Source organism: Phasianus colchicus, chromosome 1 (assembly GCF_987193195.1).
Source record: "Phasianus colchicus chromosome 1, bPhaCol1.hap1.1, whole genome shotgun sequence".
In the NCBI taxonomy this organism is placed as follows: Eukaryota; Metazoa; Chordata; class Aves; order Galliformes; family Phasianidae; genus Phasianus; species Phasianus colchicus.
In genome coordinates this window covers 167608480-167625891 of record NC_143436.1, presented here as the reverse complement: position 1 = coordinate 167625891, position 17412 = coordinate 167608480, and the positions used below count along the sequence as shown (strand labels likewise).

The window sequence follows — 17412 nt, the reverse complement described above, 5'->3', positions numbered from 1 at the left end:
CAACATCAGCCTGAGACTAACTTCAAGACTTCTTGTACTGTACTGCTAAATATCTCGTTTCCATTAAATATAATCCTAAAAGAACACAGGTGCGTTTCAGAAGAACATTCTTATTACTTTTACAAGTATCCTTCTAGAAAGGTTTCTAAACTTATAAATTGACAATTAAAAATAAATCAATTTCAAAAACTACATTCCCTAATCTTTCCTATACTGGATAATTCAAACAGGGACAATGCTCAGAGTTTTATTTTCACTCAAAAACAAAGAAACAGAAAAGGACACTGAGTCTGACTGACATAACAGGTGACATTCTGGGTTTGGCAACTGGACATAAACTGGACACAAGTCTGTAGATAGACAGATCACTGGGAAAAGAGACAGAATAACAACAGGTAACGCTTCCTTGTACCCAAAAGGAAAAACAGTGTTTCAGTTAATCTTAACATAACTACCTTTGGAGAACTGAAGATGAATATGTAAAACCTAGTGAATCAAATGATTATTTAAAAGCAAACAAATGTTTTCAATATTGCATGATGATTGTTTGTCTGAAGATGTTGTATTTTGATCTTTAGGTGTCAGCTAAGTATCACTTTATTATTTGTCAAGAAGCAACATTTTTACTACAGAAAAAAAAATTAGACAGTTATTTTCCACAGTACTTTTCTCATCATATTATCTTATTAGCTATAATACGTCTCCTTTGCATCTTTAGGCATTAGTTTAAAGACAGCATTGCAACTTTAGCCTCTAGCCAAGTAAACGCCTGCAGAAGAAGTAGGAGGAAGAGACACAGAATCATAGAATGGCCAGGGTTGGAAAGGACCACAGTGATCATTGAGTTTCAACTCCCTCCCCTATGAGATGCACTTTATTGAAGCCTCTCCTATTAAATTCAGCTTTCTCTATGGTCACACATCAATCTCTAAAACCAGAACAGTCTCATTCAGTACTTTTTCTTAACAGCTTTGATTGCAGTTTCTTCCAGGAAAAAAAAAAAAAATCTAAACTTCATAAGTTAATTCTGATAAGAAAATGTGCATTTGCTGGCATAAAAACTTGAGGATGAAAATCACACTGTAACGTTAGAAAACCATTTGCACAAGCAAGTTCTCAAAAGTGAGATTTAGTTTGCATACAATTAAACACTACATTAAAAAATGCTTTTAAAGTACATTTTTCACTGAACAAAAGTGTTGTAACTGTACCTTTCTTTGGAATAAGCCGAGTAAAACAACTTGTGAGATAAGGTAACTCAGCCTTCATTAATGCACTGTTATTTACTGTACATGCAGAGACTAAACAGCCTGTGCCATTTTGACCAAGCAGGATTTAAATAATGATTTTTCTTGCCAGCAAATATCTCTTTATTAGTGAGTGGAAAAGAAGAAACAGCTGATATAGCAAATAAAAATAAAGCAAACCCCACAAATCTCATCACGTTCTTCCCTCTCCCAAAGTCCACCAAACTCAACAACTTACTAAGACAAATTCCCTTGTAGCAGTGTCGTGAAAGTGCAGATCAGACACATCTGTTTCGGAAGCTGCTAGCCACTGGAGTGCTGCTCTGAGCTGGGGGTCCACTAGATTTGGTTCCAGGTCAATATTTAATACGGCTAAAGTCTTTTTTATATGCTCCAAACCTAACATTAAAAAAAAAAAATAAAGACGTTAAATCAATTTAATTTTTTTCTTCAAGTTGAGTACAGAAAAAGAATAACGGTAACTTGTATTTTCTCAACCTCATAGTGAAGGACCAAAACACAGAAAGTAATGAGTTAACAACCTTTTGTACCTTGCTCAGACTGGACCAAGTTCAGAGTTCTCTAAGAAACAAAGTTTTAACAAGATTCTGTACAGACCTTAATTTATATACCTCACTAATTCACACATTCAAGGAGCTGATCACAGTTCACTATCTTTCACTGTTAATTACATGTGTTTTCTAAAAATCAGAGACTAACCTTTCTCAGATGCTGTATATTTTGATGTTTTCTTTCAACGCGCTCTCTCAAAATATTTATCTAAGAATATATTCTGACACTTAAATGACACCAATGCCATAATGATCTACAGAGATAACGGGGTTATTTTGCAGATTACAAAAGCAAAGAATTAACAAAATAATAAATCATGTCAAGTACACAGGTCAAGAACAGCAATAAATGCTGGAATTGAGACTACCTTCTACAGCATCCTTGGAATCCTCATCTTTGTCTTCTGTTCCATCACTGTATTTTAAAAATATAACAAAAATATTAAAACAATATACATAGAAAAAATACAGTCAATCCTAAGACTGTATTGAACATCAAACAGTAAAGACAGGAAGATCATAGAAGATTTAAGAAAAGAGAATGAAAAGCTTTGCTTCTCACACCATTTCATGTTGGAAATGTATCTGTTATCAAGTTCATGAGATTTAGGGGAAGAGAGAAAAGGCAAGAAACTTGTAAAGAGATCTTTTAAAATAGGACAAAAACTTGTTAATATTGAAGAGGACAGGTTTGCTTCATATGCAAGAAAAGTTGAGATATCTTATATCACATGTATGAACAGCTATAGATTATTTAAAGCTGCATGCTAAATGTTCTACAAATATCATTTACCAAGAAATTTTGAAAGTTTCCACAAGCTACATGAGAAACAGAAATCCTGTAGGAAGCAAGCTCTAGTTTGCATGACAAAGTAAATCTAAAGACTTGTGAACCGCAAGCAAGAACATGCATAAGTGGGACCTTTCATTTTGCAAGCAGAACACATTCACTAGTTTAGCACAGCAAAGTTTAACCATTCACTATGGATTAATTAATGAAAGAAATCACACTGTGATTAGGTGTGAAGAGAGCGAATAACATAAAAGCATTGAAGAAGTGCCATATTCTTACTTCCCAAATTGATGATTACATGCATTAATTATAAGGATCCCATCTGGTTTATATTCTCAACTCAACCAACCTGTCTGATGTTGGAAAGGATAAATTCTCCTCATACATATCCCCTTCTAAACCAAGACTGCTCCAGCTACTGCTGTTACCATTACTGCCAGGAGAAGAAGAGAACACAGCTGAACTAGAAAAGAACAATAGCTCAAACTCAAACCTTGGTCTTCCTCAGAGCTGTTTTGTCAAGACGCTTAACACAAGAACACTGAAACTTTCTAAATGTGCTTACTGGAATAGAGTACAAACATGACTGTCAGAGACATTCAGAGCAACCATCTGTATTATAATGCAAAACTGGCAAACTTCTGTATACAGGTGAAAGTATTAATTTGTACTCATTAATTTTCCAGATCAATGCTAATAGTAATTCTGTCTTTAGGACAAACCAGGTTATTTGTCACTTACACAAGCTCAAAAATTTCAGTAATTATATGCTGGAATCTGGACTACAAAGACAATGTTTGCTTAAAAGCTAACTAAAAGTTCATAAAATTATACATTGCGGGGACAATTACACAAATTAATTCCTCTCCTCTCATTCCAAAAGCTCAGCAGTGAACTCCAATAGCTGGATGGAACAGAATACTCAGGGGGGAAAAAAAAAAAAAATGACAAAAGCTTTAATTTTAAATAAATTCTGAATACTGATCTCCAACTTGGCTTTCATTAGAGAAAATAACATAAAAAAATGAACTCTCACAGTTCACAACCACAATGCATTTATTCCATGACTATGTTCAATGTGAAGAACTGAAACAACTGAGGGTGTCCTTACACTGATATGTTTTAGGCACTACTGTTAGCAATTTGTTAGCTTTGTGCATGCATGTAAGATTGAGCTACTCATTAAACCTCCTGTTTTCTAATTTCACACCTTTCCCAGAGCATGTCTGGAAGCTTTCTAAGAATAAAATTGCAAGACAATCAGTCCTCTGAGAAGCCTAAATTACCTACTATAGATGGTATGACAAGCCATGAAACATTTTAGAGAACTAGTAGTGCAAGAAGATGCACAGAATCACAGAATGGCCAGGGTTGGAAGGGACCTCAAGGATCATTAATCTCCAACCCTGACTACTGCAGCTCTTCAGCTAAGTTTTGTGTGACTGCTAAAGCTCTTTTCCACATATTCTGCTGACAGCAAATAGTAAAATTTAAAACAGTAAATGGTGAAAGGGAACATTTCAAGAGGCAGATATTTATCTCTTTAAAGAAGCTGTCAGTAACAGTATCACCTATCAGTGTCCTTTGCTTCTCAGTGTGGGTGCATTTAAGCACATTTAAGTACTTAATTTCCACACTGTAATGGCAGGTCAGCAAGCTTGCAGTATGAACACATACTAACTGAGGGAGAAAAAAAAATAAACTTAAGGAGCAGAAGCTTTCAAATAAATCAAAGCAGCCCTAGAATTGCAAATAAACCTATTAAAATGCACAAATAAAAAAAAAGCACCAAAGGCAGTTACCAAGATGTTGCAATTACCTGCTAGATTTGCATAAGAGACGCAAATCTGGTCAAGAACATTTTTCAAGCTACTGTTTGAGGCTATCACTGAACATATTAAGTATTAATATTAACCTCGGTTCTGAATTAGATATATAGAAAAGAGATTTTAAACAGTCTACTGGTATCAACACTCTGTGCTCAGTCTCTTTCTTTGAGAATTGTAGCTGCTTAACACAATTGGAAGTAAAAGCTGCCCCAGTTCTCAGACTAAAGGAAAAAGTATTCACAGCTTAATTGAATGGCATCATGCATAGTATTGTTCTGGACAGATACATTTATACATTTTACAGGTCAATCTGGGTCTGAAGATACAGTATATTAAATGTAGGTAACCATGTGATTACAACGTAATAGCAACATAAAAGATGGTTTGGTTTGTTTGGTTTTTGTTTGTTTTGGTAATGTGACCTTTAGTTCAGCATCTTAAAAACACAGTCTCAAAAATAAAGATCTGCAATGACAGAACGAGCAATAAACAGAAAAAGGCATTATAAATGCTTCTAAAAGGTTTCATGCTGCTCCTCAACACAAATCACCATAAGAATTACCAGAAAGAAAAGCTGTTTATACATATATCATATTATGTATATAGGAACTGTATCATCCTATTTCAAGATTGTGTGTTACATACACAATACAGTCAAAGGCAGAAGGCTTCTGTTCTGAAGTATAACCTCATCTGGAAGCTCTGATCCACATTATGGAAAAGTCTATGCCTATACCTATAAATGAGCTAGAGAAAAAGCCTAATACTACTGTAATACTACTTCTAAACTTAAGCTGCCAGCATTAAAAAATGCAAAGCAAACAATATGAACGCTCCCCTGAGTAACTAACTTTACCAAGGCCACAAAAGAACTTTAATTGGCATTTCCATTCAAATAAAACTACAGAGATTATGCTTTGATAATTCTTTCCAACTTGTCTTGCTCCCCTGCTTACAGCTAGCTTAATCCTCTGTAAGTACTGAAACACAGTTTTTATATTGACCTGAGATCATGCAGGAAGAGAGAATGTACCTTGTCAAAAGAACTTCTATGAAAAAAATGTCATTTTTTTCCCCACCCTGAAACACATTACAATTTGCCTTCTGTTTTTTCTAAAGAGTCTGATCCTGTGTTCTGCATCTTTAATCCACCATTCATGGAATTTCTAGGCTTACTATCAATATAATTTCCAAACTGTTGGCTAAAGGAGTCTCAAATATCAGTATCCATCAAATACTGCCAATGATCTGGAAAGGGCTGGTCTTCCCTGCAAGAAAAACTTACTATTCCCTGTATTACCCAATTGCAAGGTATGGCACTACAAATGGCCCAATAATACCTACTACTTCAAGGATGGCACAAAGACGACTGAAGGGAGCTTCTCAGATAAAAAAAAGCCACGCATATTAAGAAATGCTCCCTCTGTCAAGGGAGCAAAACTACCTGAAGTATATCATAGAATCCTTAGAGTCTGAAGGGACCTCTGAGGGCCATCTAGTCCAATTCCCCTGCAGTGAACAAGGACGTACACAGCTAGATCAGGTTACCCAGGGCCCCTGGGTATTTACTCATGTGTTTCAAATTGGCATTGACATGGCTTACACATAATTAGTGCAATATTTTTTGAATAGATAGACCTAACCACAAAAAAAAAATAAAAAAAACCCCACACTTTAAGCTATTGTAATTGCATGATGATGCTCTATAACTGAATGCCATTTTCTTGTTATATTAAAGAGTTTATTTTAAATATATATCTAAATTATGTCTCCCCTTCCCTGAGTTATATGCTAATTTAGGTCATTCCTCCTCTAATGAACAAAGTGTCTTTAAAATTGCACAAAGTACTTTCTTTCCATTTAAAGCTGTCTTGGGAATGACAGTAAAAACACCATGGGCACAACAGGTTCCGACTTTACATCTTTTTTTTTTCTCCAGCATCAATTAACTCCTATTTTATTCACTGTTTGTAACTGTCAATATGCTGATTCTTCTTTTCTTATATTCTGAATTCCACCATGTAAGTCAAATTTATTTCCACTCATTCCACAGATGATGCATTATTAAAATATCTTTTAGGCAATATTTACTTTCATAGAAGTATCTGTTGTACAAGTAAGAAATTGTAGCATTGGTTTGATTAAAATATTTGCTTAAGCCAGACATGAAAAAAACCTACTGCTGTTTGATCAGTTTCAATTTGGTACCAAATAATCTATGTGCACGTTACATGAGTGTAAAAAAACAAAACACCCCCATTTCTGCTGTTCTTCATCTGAAGTGCTGAACATTCTACTTACATGATATATCCTTCATGCAAAACTAAGCTTACTCATTCCTCATATCTTGCCTATAAAGAAGCTAGGGCCACAACTCACTATAATTTTCTGTGGCAACAGAAACGTTGCAGATGTTTAAAACTCCTGTTTTAATTTAGCTGGCTATCAATCAGCCACTGGAATTTCAGCATGAAGCTCTGTGGAAGAAGTTACTATCTTAAACAAGCAAGTTCCAGTACTACAAACCTATAAGTTCCTTGTTAGTAACACACGAATACACAAGCAGCATCAGTAAGAATAGCTGATAAATTCAACCCCTAAAAACAGCTGCTTAAAGCTCCTCTTAGAAACAAAGCACATTTGTTCCTCTCAAGAATAGATGAATTTACATAAAACACATTAATTTTTAATTGCAGAGCTAAATAAACACTACTTTCAAACTGCATTTTACACATGCTGTTTTTAAAAATCTGCATCTTTTACAAATATTTAAATTATACAGCGTTCTTGATGCAACTGTAACACAAGTGACAAAATAACCTATTTTACACTTAAGGTATTATAAATATTTGTGAACAAAATATTTTGGGGGAAAACATCAGTCCAAAATACAACATTAGAGCCACTTCAATATAAAACACATCGCTTGAAGACAAAATAAGCTCTTTTCCCCCATCTCCCCAGAGAAAACACACACTTGATACCACGTTTCTTCATGCTAAGGTAACTATAGTAACTGTGTTAACAACATATTTATAGTTACCTGTCACTGAGATGAAGAAAACTGCTGCTCTCATCAGGATGTTCATCTTCGAAACTTAGATTTGACCAGCTGCCAGTGCTATCATCACCAATACTAAGGCTCATCTGCTGGCTAACAACAGACTCAACAGAGTGAAATCCTTCTCTTCCAACAGTGCTAAACAAAAAATTAAGACAAAAACATCACTGCGTTTCACGTCAAATCTGTTTAAATTCATTTACAACAATTTAACACTTATTTCAAGGATATTAATTTCCAATTTCTCAAAAGAAATGGAGCAACCAAATGAATCTGACAGAGGGAATGGCACAAATAATTCTTTCATTCAGAAGACTGTTTGCTGTAAAGCATAGAACAGTTTTACCATCTATGCATTTTAGTCTATAGACTATAGATCAAGGTACAGTTTTCAAGCAAAGAATATTACGTTTTTGAAATTGTTCAACAGTTTGGCTATTTCCCCTCCCCTTCATTACTGGTAACACTTCACTCCAGAAAGCACGAGTTTTTTTAAGCAAAGATATAGCTTAGAATTGGAATCATAATCCACCCCAATAATAATAAAAGGTGAATTTTCCCCCCAGATCTATTTAGCTTCACCAGTGCTAGCATCCATTCCTTTCACCACACAGTGCAGATCTCAAGAGACATACATTAGGTGATGCTGTAAGAAGCATTTGAACATTTTTTGTTACGTTAAGATTTAAATACCTCCACGCTGTCATAGACAAAAAATAGTGAAATCCTTAATTTTGCATTTCTAACCAGAAATTTTAACTAATTTTTTTAGAAGTAATTAAAAAAAGTCTCAGCTCTGATGCTGTAGGCATTACAGAAATGGCCCAGATTGGAAGGGACCTCAAGGATCATGAATCTCCAACCCCCCCGTTCTTTTCTTCCAATAATAAGGATGCTATCACAACATTCATAAGTAAAATAACTCTTCATTCTATCAAGTACTGGCTGATCTGGATGCTACCAAATGTGCATGCTGACAATGAAAAATAACTTACTTATGTTTTTCAATACAGATAAGGAAATACAGTAAGGGAACAAATTAGGATTATTTCACAGCTCAAGCACGAATAAAACCTGAAGGGTCTCCTGTAGGTAAAAATAATACTATTTCAATTTGAAATAGTAAGCTCCAAATATAAAGCCACCTACTGGAACACATGCATGCTGAAATATGCAGAAATCTGTTTCAAGTTCCCACAGGTGGAAAAATGTATTTTTTTTTCTGGTTAAGAATCATCTGTATACCAGTATAAGAATAAAATAAAGTACTCAGAACATAAAATTTGCATTTCTGAAAGAAAACAATAACAACAAAAAAACCTTCTAAACACATTAACATTTGTATTAACAGTCCTCCTTCTTCTGGCACAGACTGCAACAAAAGAGAATTATTACCTTATGTTAACTGCCTGACTGATATTAGTCATAGCTGATGTCATTATTTCAGTAGTAAGGCTTTCAGCAAAACTGACTCCATCTTGTCCAATACCACTGTCAGCTGCCACACTTGCATAACTTAGCTCTCCCTCTGCTTTTTCAACAGGCGCAGCAACCACCTCATCAGAGAACACTGTCTTCTGTTCTCCATCAACATGAATTTTAGGAATATCAAGCTGAAAGACTCTTGGTTTTTGGCAGACACTGTCCAACCTAGAATGAAGAAAATGCCTCACTGGAATAGAGGAATCTTGCAGAGGTAAGTGATGAGATACGCTTTCTGTACAGTACTGATGTTCCTTCATACTGCAGCATCTACAGACAGTTCCAGAAAAAGGAGAGAGTTTCTCAGTATATGAAAGCCTATCCCCATTTTTTCTGTTTTCAGCAACCTGGAGACCAGCAGATTCTAAACCCATTTCTAGAGTATCATCTGCTACTTTTCTAGCATACTGTTCTATAGCTTGAATTATGCTTTCGCTGTAACCATTTTCATTCAAACTGCCCGTGCTATGATACAGTTTATGATTTGGGGAGAAAGGTAGAAGTGTCCTAGGAAATCGTGTTTTAATAAGATCCCCTGCAATTTCCTCAAATTCAGTCTTTTTATATAGACAGGAATCTGTCAGAGATTTTGGCAAACACGCTCCTGATAGTTTCAATTTCTTTCTGACATCATGCGTTATGCTGCAAGCAAGAGATTCTGAAAAGTGCAACAATTCCATGCGTTCTGTCCTCTGTGTGCTGATACTACTTTCATGAAGTTGGTCTGCACAGTGATGAATGCCACTTTTCACTTGCTGTACTGCATCTTTATTCACTGTTTTGATAAGTTCCAGTTTACCATTCATTGGTGTGCTTTGCCCAGGAAATATCTTTCTGTTGCACCTCAGTTTAGTTTTCCTAGCAGCCTGCCGCAGGCCTGATTTGATAGACCTGTAGGCAAGCCTGCTGGCATACTGATCCATTAACAGTTCAGCGTTACCACCTTCTTTTTTCAAAACATGAATTATATGATCTGCATATTCATCAGTCACACTTTCACAGCTAGGGTACTTAGATGTCAAACCTATCATGCCTGGACCTTGTGGTAAAGAAAGTACAGACGAATCTCTCTCACTAGGACACTGGTCCTGCACTGGGCCACATTCCTCCTTTGAACTATGATCTTTATCACCTTTTCTCAGATAAAGGCAATCCACTTGGCAGTTAACACGTTTCAACTTTAACAATTTACAGTGCCTTAATTTCACCATTTTCTTGGCTTCACTGATGACTTTTCCTGCCATATCACCTGCGTAATTCCATAAAGAACTGCACGTCTCTCCTGGTGTACTTACAGATGCAGAATATCCACAGTTTTTATTTTGCATACTCAACTGACCCTGTCTATCAGCTTCTCTTTCATTTGTTTTAGCATCTAAATGGGAAGCCGCCATTTCAGTTGCTATTGAAATTATACGACTAGCTAAATAATCTGCATACTGAACAGTTTTTTCTGAATGTTCTTCCTTCTCAACGATCTTTTCAGAATGATCTTCATCTTCACTACTTTCAACTTCTTCAGAAAGTGATCGCATGAGTTTCAGCATAAATTCCTCATTTTCCAAAGCGTCATGTTCAATTTCAGATGAACCTGTAACAGATGGACTGTAAGGTGTAGATGGTGGTGTTGCAGGTGCAAATTCCTTTGCTAATTCTCCTTTGAGTTTCTTAGACAGTTTTCTTAGGTTTCTTTCAGAACTAGCTTGACATGGTACTAAAGGAGTTGGTGGGGGTGTGTCAGGTGTTAAACTGTTATTTCCATCTTTGATACTTGATTTATCAATCATCTGCAAAGCGTCTTCACTGCCAGACATCACTGAAGAAAAGCTATTTGCGTGCAGAAAACAATCAGCTTGCCTGTAAGTCAAAGGTCCTGATGAAGGTTTTTGACTGCCATGGTTTTTTGAGGGCTTGTTTAAATACGTCATTGAGCAGCTTCCTGTGTCAGTCACGTCCTCTAGAACACGCCTAGCTAAAGTCACAGTGGAGCACGGTGGTGGTGATTTTGAAGAACATCTGTATCCTTTTTGTTCCTGCCAACGATCTCTAGATTCTGAAAAACACTGAACAGAATTAGTTGGAGTAAGCAATTTACACGGATTATTCAAAGGTATCTGTTGTTCAACAAATACGGAAACATTACTTTGTTTTGCAGTCTCTTGCTTCTTTATTACACGTTGCTCTCTTCCACTGATATCTGCATGAGTCTGCGAGCCCACATTACATAATAAATTTTCACTAGTGTTGCATAACACAGTTTTACTTTCATCCACAGACTGTTTCATGATATACTTGGCCAGGTGATCCGCAAACACATTCTTGGGGAAATCTTCACCGCTATATTGCGCATAAGGTTTCTTATCTACTACTTTTCTTGTTAAAAGATCTGTACACTCTTCCACTGCTTTTGTTATTCTAGATGAGGATATGGCCTCGTAAGCTTCATTTACTATCATATCCACCATAGTTCCAGAAAAACTACTAATGTTTTTTGACCCATTTGTTAATTCTGAGTTACTCCTCATTCCAGATCTGTTGTTTGTTTGTTTAGTATCATTCTGGTTATGTAAGAGTGATGGATTATTTTCAACACTTCGATTGTGATCCGAAGTAAGGTATATATTCCTGAAAGAAGATACTTCCTCCTCTCTTTTTCTGCTTGTGAAAAATGGATGACTGCAGCCTTTGTATACTTTCGTACTGTCATCAGAATTTGGAGCAGTGCATACTTTTGCTTTACAAGTATCAGAGGAAGCTTGATAATGACAAAGAGCTCTTCCAGCTAAGGGAACAGGTATTGAACTTACAACACCAGAGGTACAAAATAGAGCTTGATGTACTGTATATTCCTTCTTGCAATCGTGGACTGGACTCTGTCCTACCCTATCATTAAAATTAGGAAAAACTGTGGAGGTCTGTGTTGATTCTAGCATACTTTCTGCACTCACATATTTAACATTGTCCATGGAAACACTAATGGCCGCTTGTGTTGTAAAGGTGACATCAACCTGAGATAGTTCAATAAAAGCCTCCTGAATGACAGACTCGGACAGATCTCTGGCATAGGATCTTACCACTTTATCTTCATAAGAAAATGAAGAAAGCTGTGCAGCTGTAGGAGTCGATGGATATGAAAACTGGCATACTTCCATGATTCCTTCAAACACAAGTTCTTCAGCAAGGTCTGCCGCAAATCTAGCAACAGTATTGGTAAACATTTGTTTCTTTACATGTCGCAGCTCTTTCAATGCACCAGTTATAGCTTCACTCACCAAAAAGCTTGCTAGCCCATTAATAGCACGCTCTTTCAGGGAGATTGCTCTACGTCTTCCAATTTCATAGAAAGCCATTTGAAAGACAGAAGATGTCAACCTAGCAGCCAAATGACAAAGTGCATTGGTACATGAAGAAACACCTTTCTGCAGGTCCTTAAAAGCACTGCCCAAACTTTTTTCAACCAAGTCAGTTGCAAATTTTTGAATGCTATCTCTAATCATTGATGACTTATGTTGAGATTTTGCTTGTTTATCTGGCTCCTTGCCAGTTTTCTTTCTGAGATCTGCAGCTTGATCTTTTTCTTCTTTCAAAGCAATCCTGTTGCATCTGGAATCATTTCCTCCAAGTTCTGATGAAGAGTCGGATTGAAAAACAGAACCCAATATTTCAAATGAAACACTATCAGCATATTCCGAATAAGTATTATAAAGTGCATCATGGTGGTTTTGACTTGTCTCATCTCCACCAAGACTGATACGACATAAACATTCTGAAGAACCACAGCCCCCTAGTGGACTGAATGCTGATGACCTAATAGGGCTGAACAAGCCTCCATTCTCTTCCCCTGATGTTTTAACTGGGCGAGGGGAATCCGGGACATCAAAGACACTGCCGTATGGTGATTCTGGTTTACGAGGAGTTGGTTTCTTTACATTGGCTGGAAGAGTAGGACGGTCAAACTTGAATTTCTGAGGATTCATTGTAATGTTAGCAGAACACAAATGTTCATGGGCAGTCCTCCTTTTCTGAGAGAGATTCCCTAAGATGGGATCCCTAATAACTTTAACAGATTTTTCTAGGGCTTGTTCTAGTTCATCAAACTGATCAAAACTATCAAAAAATTCACTAACTTCTGAGTCTGAATCCTCAATACCATCTTTCACTACTGGAATTTTTGGCAGCTGGAGCTTTGCCTTCAAGCTTTTCTGATATCCTTCTTCATCTAAGAAGATAATGGGGCTTGGGCTGGAACAATTTGACTCCGAAGATTCAGCCGGAGAGGAGGAAAACAGCGTTTTACATAAAAAATTTACACCTTGATCAGAAGGGTTATATGGCTTATAGAAACTTCTTTGTATCCAAGGATCAGAAATTGAAGTTGTAACTGAATTTTTTACTGAGGACAGTTCCTTAAGTCTCAAAACATCAAACAAAGCAGAAGATCTAGCAGATGATGACTTTTGACATCCAGAACCCAAACGGATCTTCGAGTCCACAGCTTCTGAACACTGACCAGGGATGGTCTGTGAAGCAGCATCTCGATGGCTTCGAGAAGTAGAGCTGCATGCCCCTGAGGAGGGAAAAATAGTAACTGCTTCAAAAACAAGAATTTACACAGAAATTACACTAGCGACAGATTTGAACAGCAATGTCTGGACTTGCAATTGTTGCAATATAACAGCTTACCTTTCTTAATTAAAGCAATGTTACGTTTTTTCCCAAAACCCTACTACACAACCCCCTGAAATTCATGAATTTGTGTATGTTTTAAGCACACAAAGTAGAAGATTCTGTTTTATCAGTATCTGACATGAAGATTAGAATCTCTGGTTGACGACTTAATAAACTATTGTGAAAAGAATAGCAACAAATCACATTTTGAGTTGTATAATATCACTACACACAAAAAAAAAAAACACTACTCATTACTTACACTTCTTTTCTTATGAAATCCTGACAGCTTAAACATCAATTAACAATTTCTATAAGTCTTTAAGTACTTACCAACACTTTGCATCTTTGAAGGCTCATCTTCATCTAACTGCTCAAAAGCAGTGACAAAATCATCTTCAATTGAAGAAACTGACTGATTAGTGTCATCATCTTCTGTCCGGGATGCCTCTGTTTGATGTTTTTGCAGTGAGTTTATTTCAACTGTGTGTCTTACACCCATGGTATACTTGCTTAGCAAGGTAAATACATAATCCGCTTTGATCTTTGGGAATGAAGGAGCCAATCGCATCACACAAAGCACTTCAGGAAGTTGGTTCTTGAAAAAGAGAAAAAAGAAAACAAAGTCTTGGAATAATCTCAACTGTCGGGAATGACAAAGGATTCCTTCAACATATTGTTGTGGTTTAATCTGGCAGCTGACTAAGCACCACACAGTTGTTTGCTCACTCCCCCTATTTCCCAGTGGGATGGGGGAGAGAATCAGGAAAAAAAAAAAAATAGAACTTGTGGGTTGAGATAAAGCTATTTACTAAGATAAAAGGAAACAGATAATACTTACGAATATATATATATATAAATATAAAAGTATATGTATGCATACTTATAAATATACGTATATGAACGCATATAACAAGTGATTAGCAAGCAATTGCTCACCACTCTCTGATTTATGCCTACCAAGCCTCCCCGTGCAGCAGCAGATGAGATAAACTCCTGCTCCCTTCATAAATCCTTCTACATGACTGCATATGGTATGGAATATCCTTTTGGCCAGTTTAAGTCAGCTGTCCTAATTCTGTTCCCTCACAGCAGCTTGGGCCCTTCACTGAGAATGGCCTTAGCTCTGTACAACACTGCTTCTCAGCAACTATAAACATCACTGTGTTATCAACACTGCTTTTCTCCTAGAACCAAAACATAGCATCACACCAGATACTCTGAAGAAATCAATTCTGTCCCAGATGAAACCGACATATATTTTAACCAACAATAAGCAATTCAGAATTTTTTTTAAAGAAAATAAATGTATAAAGCAATAGTTATAATTACTTACTCATTTTTATGACTTCTCCATTTGAATACATTTTTGCAATAAAACAAAAAAGGCTGTATGGTACAACTTTGACAACATGGACTCATGAAACTATTTAAGAAACACAATTTTAAAGCCTGTTTATATTGAACAGTATTTCAATTAATAGGATATTTATTTCCTCAAGATTTTATAATGCAATTTGACTTAACATGCAAGTCAATATAACTGAAAGTTTTTTGCTTTGACACCTTGTGACTGGAGAAGAACCCACTGATTTTTATGAGGACCCAATACTCTCATAATTTCTTGGCATCTCTGTTTCAGTGAAGACAGTCTGCAGAGGATAGAAGCCATATTTGAGCAGAGCTGAGATGGGCAAATTGAGAAATTTCATCTTCTTTCCAAATCGGCAGTGAAAGGGACAACAACTGAGCAGAAGGATGCTATCAGCACCATAGTATTTGCACTAATAACATAGCTTTTAACTTGAAAGCAACAAGCTTAGAGATTTTCTAACGTTCATTCTAAACAAAAAAAAAAAAATGCAGAAATACAGAACGCTAATACTATTGTGAACCCAAAATAAAAGCAAAACAAGCTACAGTATTAGCAAACTCTTTAAGAGGCCAAATATAAAGCTTCTGTGCATCAGACATGCAAGACAACAAAAGAATTACCTGGTTCTTCATGACACAGGGTTTTGTCAAGGTTTTCTTTACATCTTTTAGAAAAATAACCTCATTTTCTTTTAGTTTGCACAACTGAAGAGATTTCAGAACATCTGGAAGTTCTACAGAAACAGCTGACAGCTCCTGATTTTGATATAGGAACAAATTGAGAATACAAAGAGAGGAAAATAAAAGTGAATGAAAATGAACAGTTGTTGTTCGTTGCTTCATTTTAAATCTCATATCCCCTCCAACAACTGCTAATTTTGATAAAGTTTCTCTTTTATCCCTTATTTATTAACTCACCCACCACTTATTCTCTCAAACTCTAGTATAGAGCTCATTTCTACTAACAGTACAATAATACAATAATTCAATCTGCACATCTAACCCACTCTTCCATCCAAAGAATTTCCACTGTTTCTCATGAAACAGAAGCAGCTTAAAGGTCACAAAGAAGAATCTTGGAAGCACTGAAAAGCAACTGCAAATCATACAAGGTATGCAACTACAGACAAAAGACATAGCCAACAATGGTCCCCAGTGGACTTCCACATGCTCTTGGAGGGCTAAAACACTATTTATTCCAATAAAGCATGTTATTAAAGAAACAGGGACATGGCACTTCTTTTAAGCATGACCTTGGAAAGAATTATAGAATCATAGATAACTTTTAGATTTAAGGAAAATACAGCACAAGTCTGTACAATTATTAAGAATTATTAAGAAGGTAACAAAGAAAAAATATTGATATACAGTTTTTAAGAAAACAAATAAATGAACCAAATAGTTTAAGTATTCAATTTCAGACCATTTCAATACAAAGGCTGGGACAGGTTGTACTTTAATATAAAATCCCTAATGATCACATTAAAATAATAATTTTCAACCTGTCAATAATGTTGAAAATGATTACGCTTTCAAAAATTCAATATAAACATATTTCGTATCTCAAACAACAAAATTCCTCTGTCCAAAAATCTATGTACTACTTACAAGAAATAACTAGTGCTGAAGAGTATTATTTTCCAATCTAGATAGATATACTATACCTGCAAATGAGCAGTACCCATCTCTTCAGCAAAACCTATGAATGTAATCTGTAGAATAAAAACATGAACATACTGAAATTCAGAAAATAACTCTGTAGTTTTCTGTAAAACTATTAGCTCATAACATTTCTACCACAAATCTTCATTCTGTGACCACAAAACTCACACGTTAGGGTAGCATAGCTTGTCCAAAAAATACTGAATACGCATATAGTAACGCTATGATATTTGATTTTTGAAAGACCAGATCAGACTAAGGTGCACAAACAACTTATAAAACCCACTAACTTAATTTCTTTCTAGGGGTCTATTTGCTTGCTGAAATTTAGCAACACATATACATCCCATTAAGTCTGTTAAAATAACGATTTTGCAAAGATCAGTGCTTCAAGCTGGACATGCATAAACCAGTTCCCATCTGAAATCTGTCCATGCTAACAAACTATGACACATTTGGATATACTGAAGAGATCACAACGCTAACACAGACAATTTATGATGTAAATTGATTAGCCTTAGGCCAAAACACAGCAGATGACTTAAGCTGTGTGTCCACATGCCATTCCCAAGTAGACAGACCCCTAAAGTAAAAGAATTAGAGCATTCAGGCACTAAGAAGGTCTTGCCAGGCTCAAGAACCTGCTATATGTCTGAAATGTTATCTATATTATGGGTCTGGGGACTTGCGGACAGGGGTGGTATTTTATTGCTTTCTGCTATTC

The 17412-nt window shown here is 36.0% G+C and overlaps 1 protein-coding gene across 5 annotated transcripts in view; it reads right to left on the bottom strand.

The window, feature by feature from the left end:
• AKAP11 (A-kinase anchoring protein 11) overlaps positions 1-17412 on the bottom strand; it is a 36858-nt gene that overhangs the window by 7105 nt on the left and 12341 nt on the right. For 2 of the 5 annotated variants that reach the window (XM_031615880.2, XM_090131366.1), the window contains exons 4-11: positions 16691-16738; positions 15648-15782; positions 13986-14250; positions 8898-13551; positions 7485-7640; positions 2962-3075; positions 2188-2234; positions 1486-1646 (exon numbers count right to left, since the gene is read on the bottom strand). In XM_031615880.2, coding sequence (XP_031471740.2) covers positions 1486-1646; positions 2188-2234; positions 2962-3075; positions 7485-7640; positions 8898-13551; positions 13986-14250; positions 15648-15782; positions 16691-16738 — 5580 coding nt within the window. The remainder of the gene's footprint in view (positions 1-1485; positions 1647-2187; positions 2235-2961; positions 3076-7484; positions 7641-8897; positions 13552-13985; positions 14251-15647; positions 15783-16690; positions 16739-17412) is intronic. The other 3 variants (XM_090131377.1, XM_031615881.2, XM_031615882.2) reach the window with 3 other exon arrangements.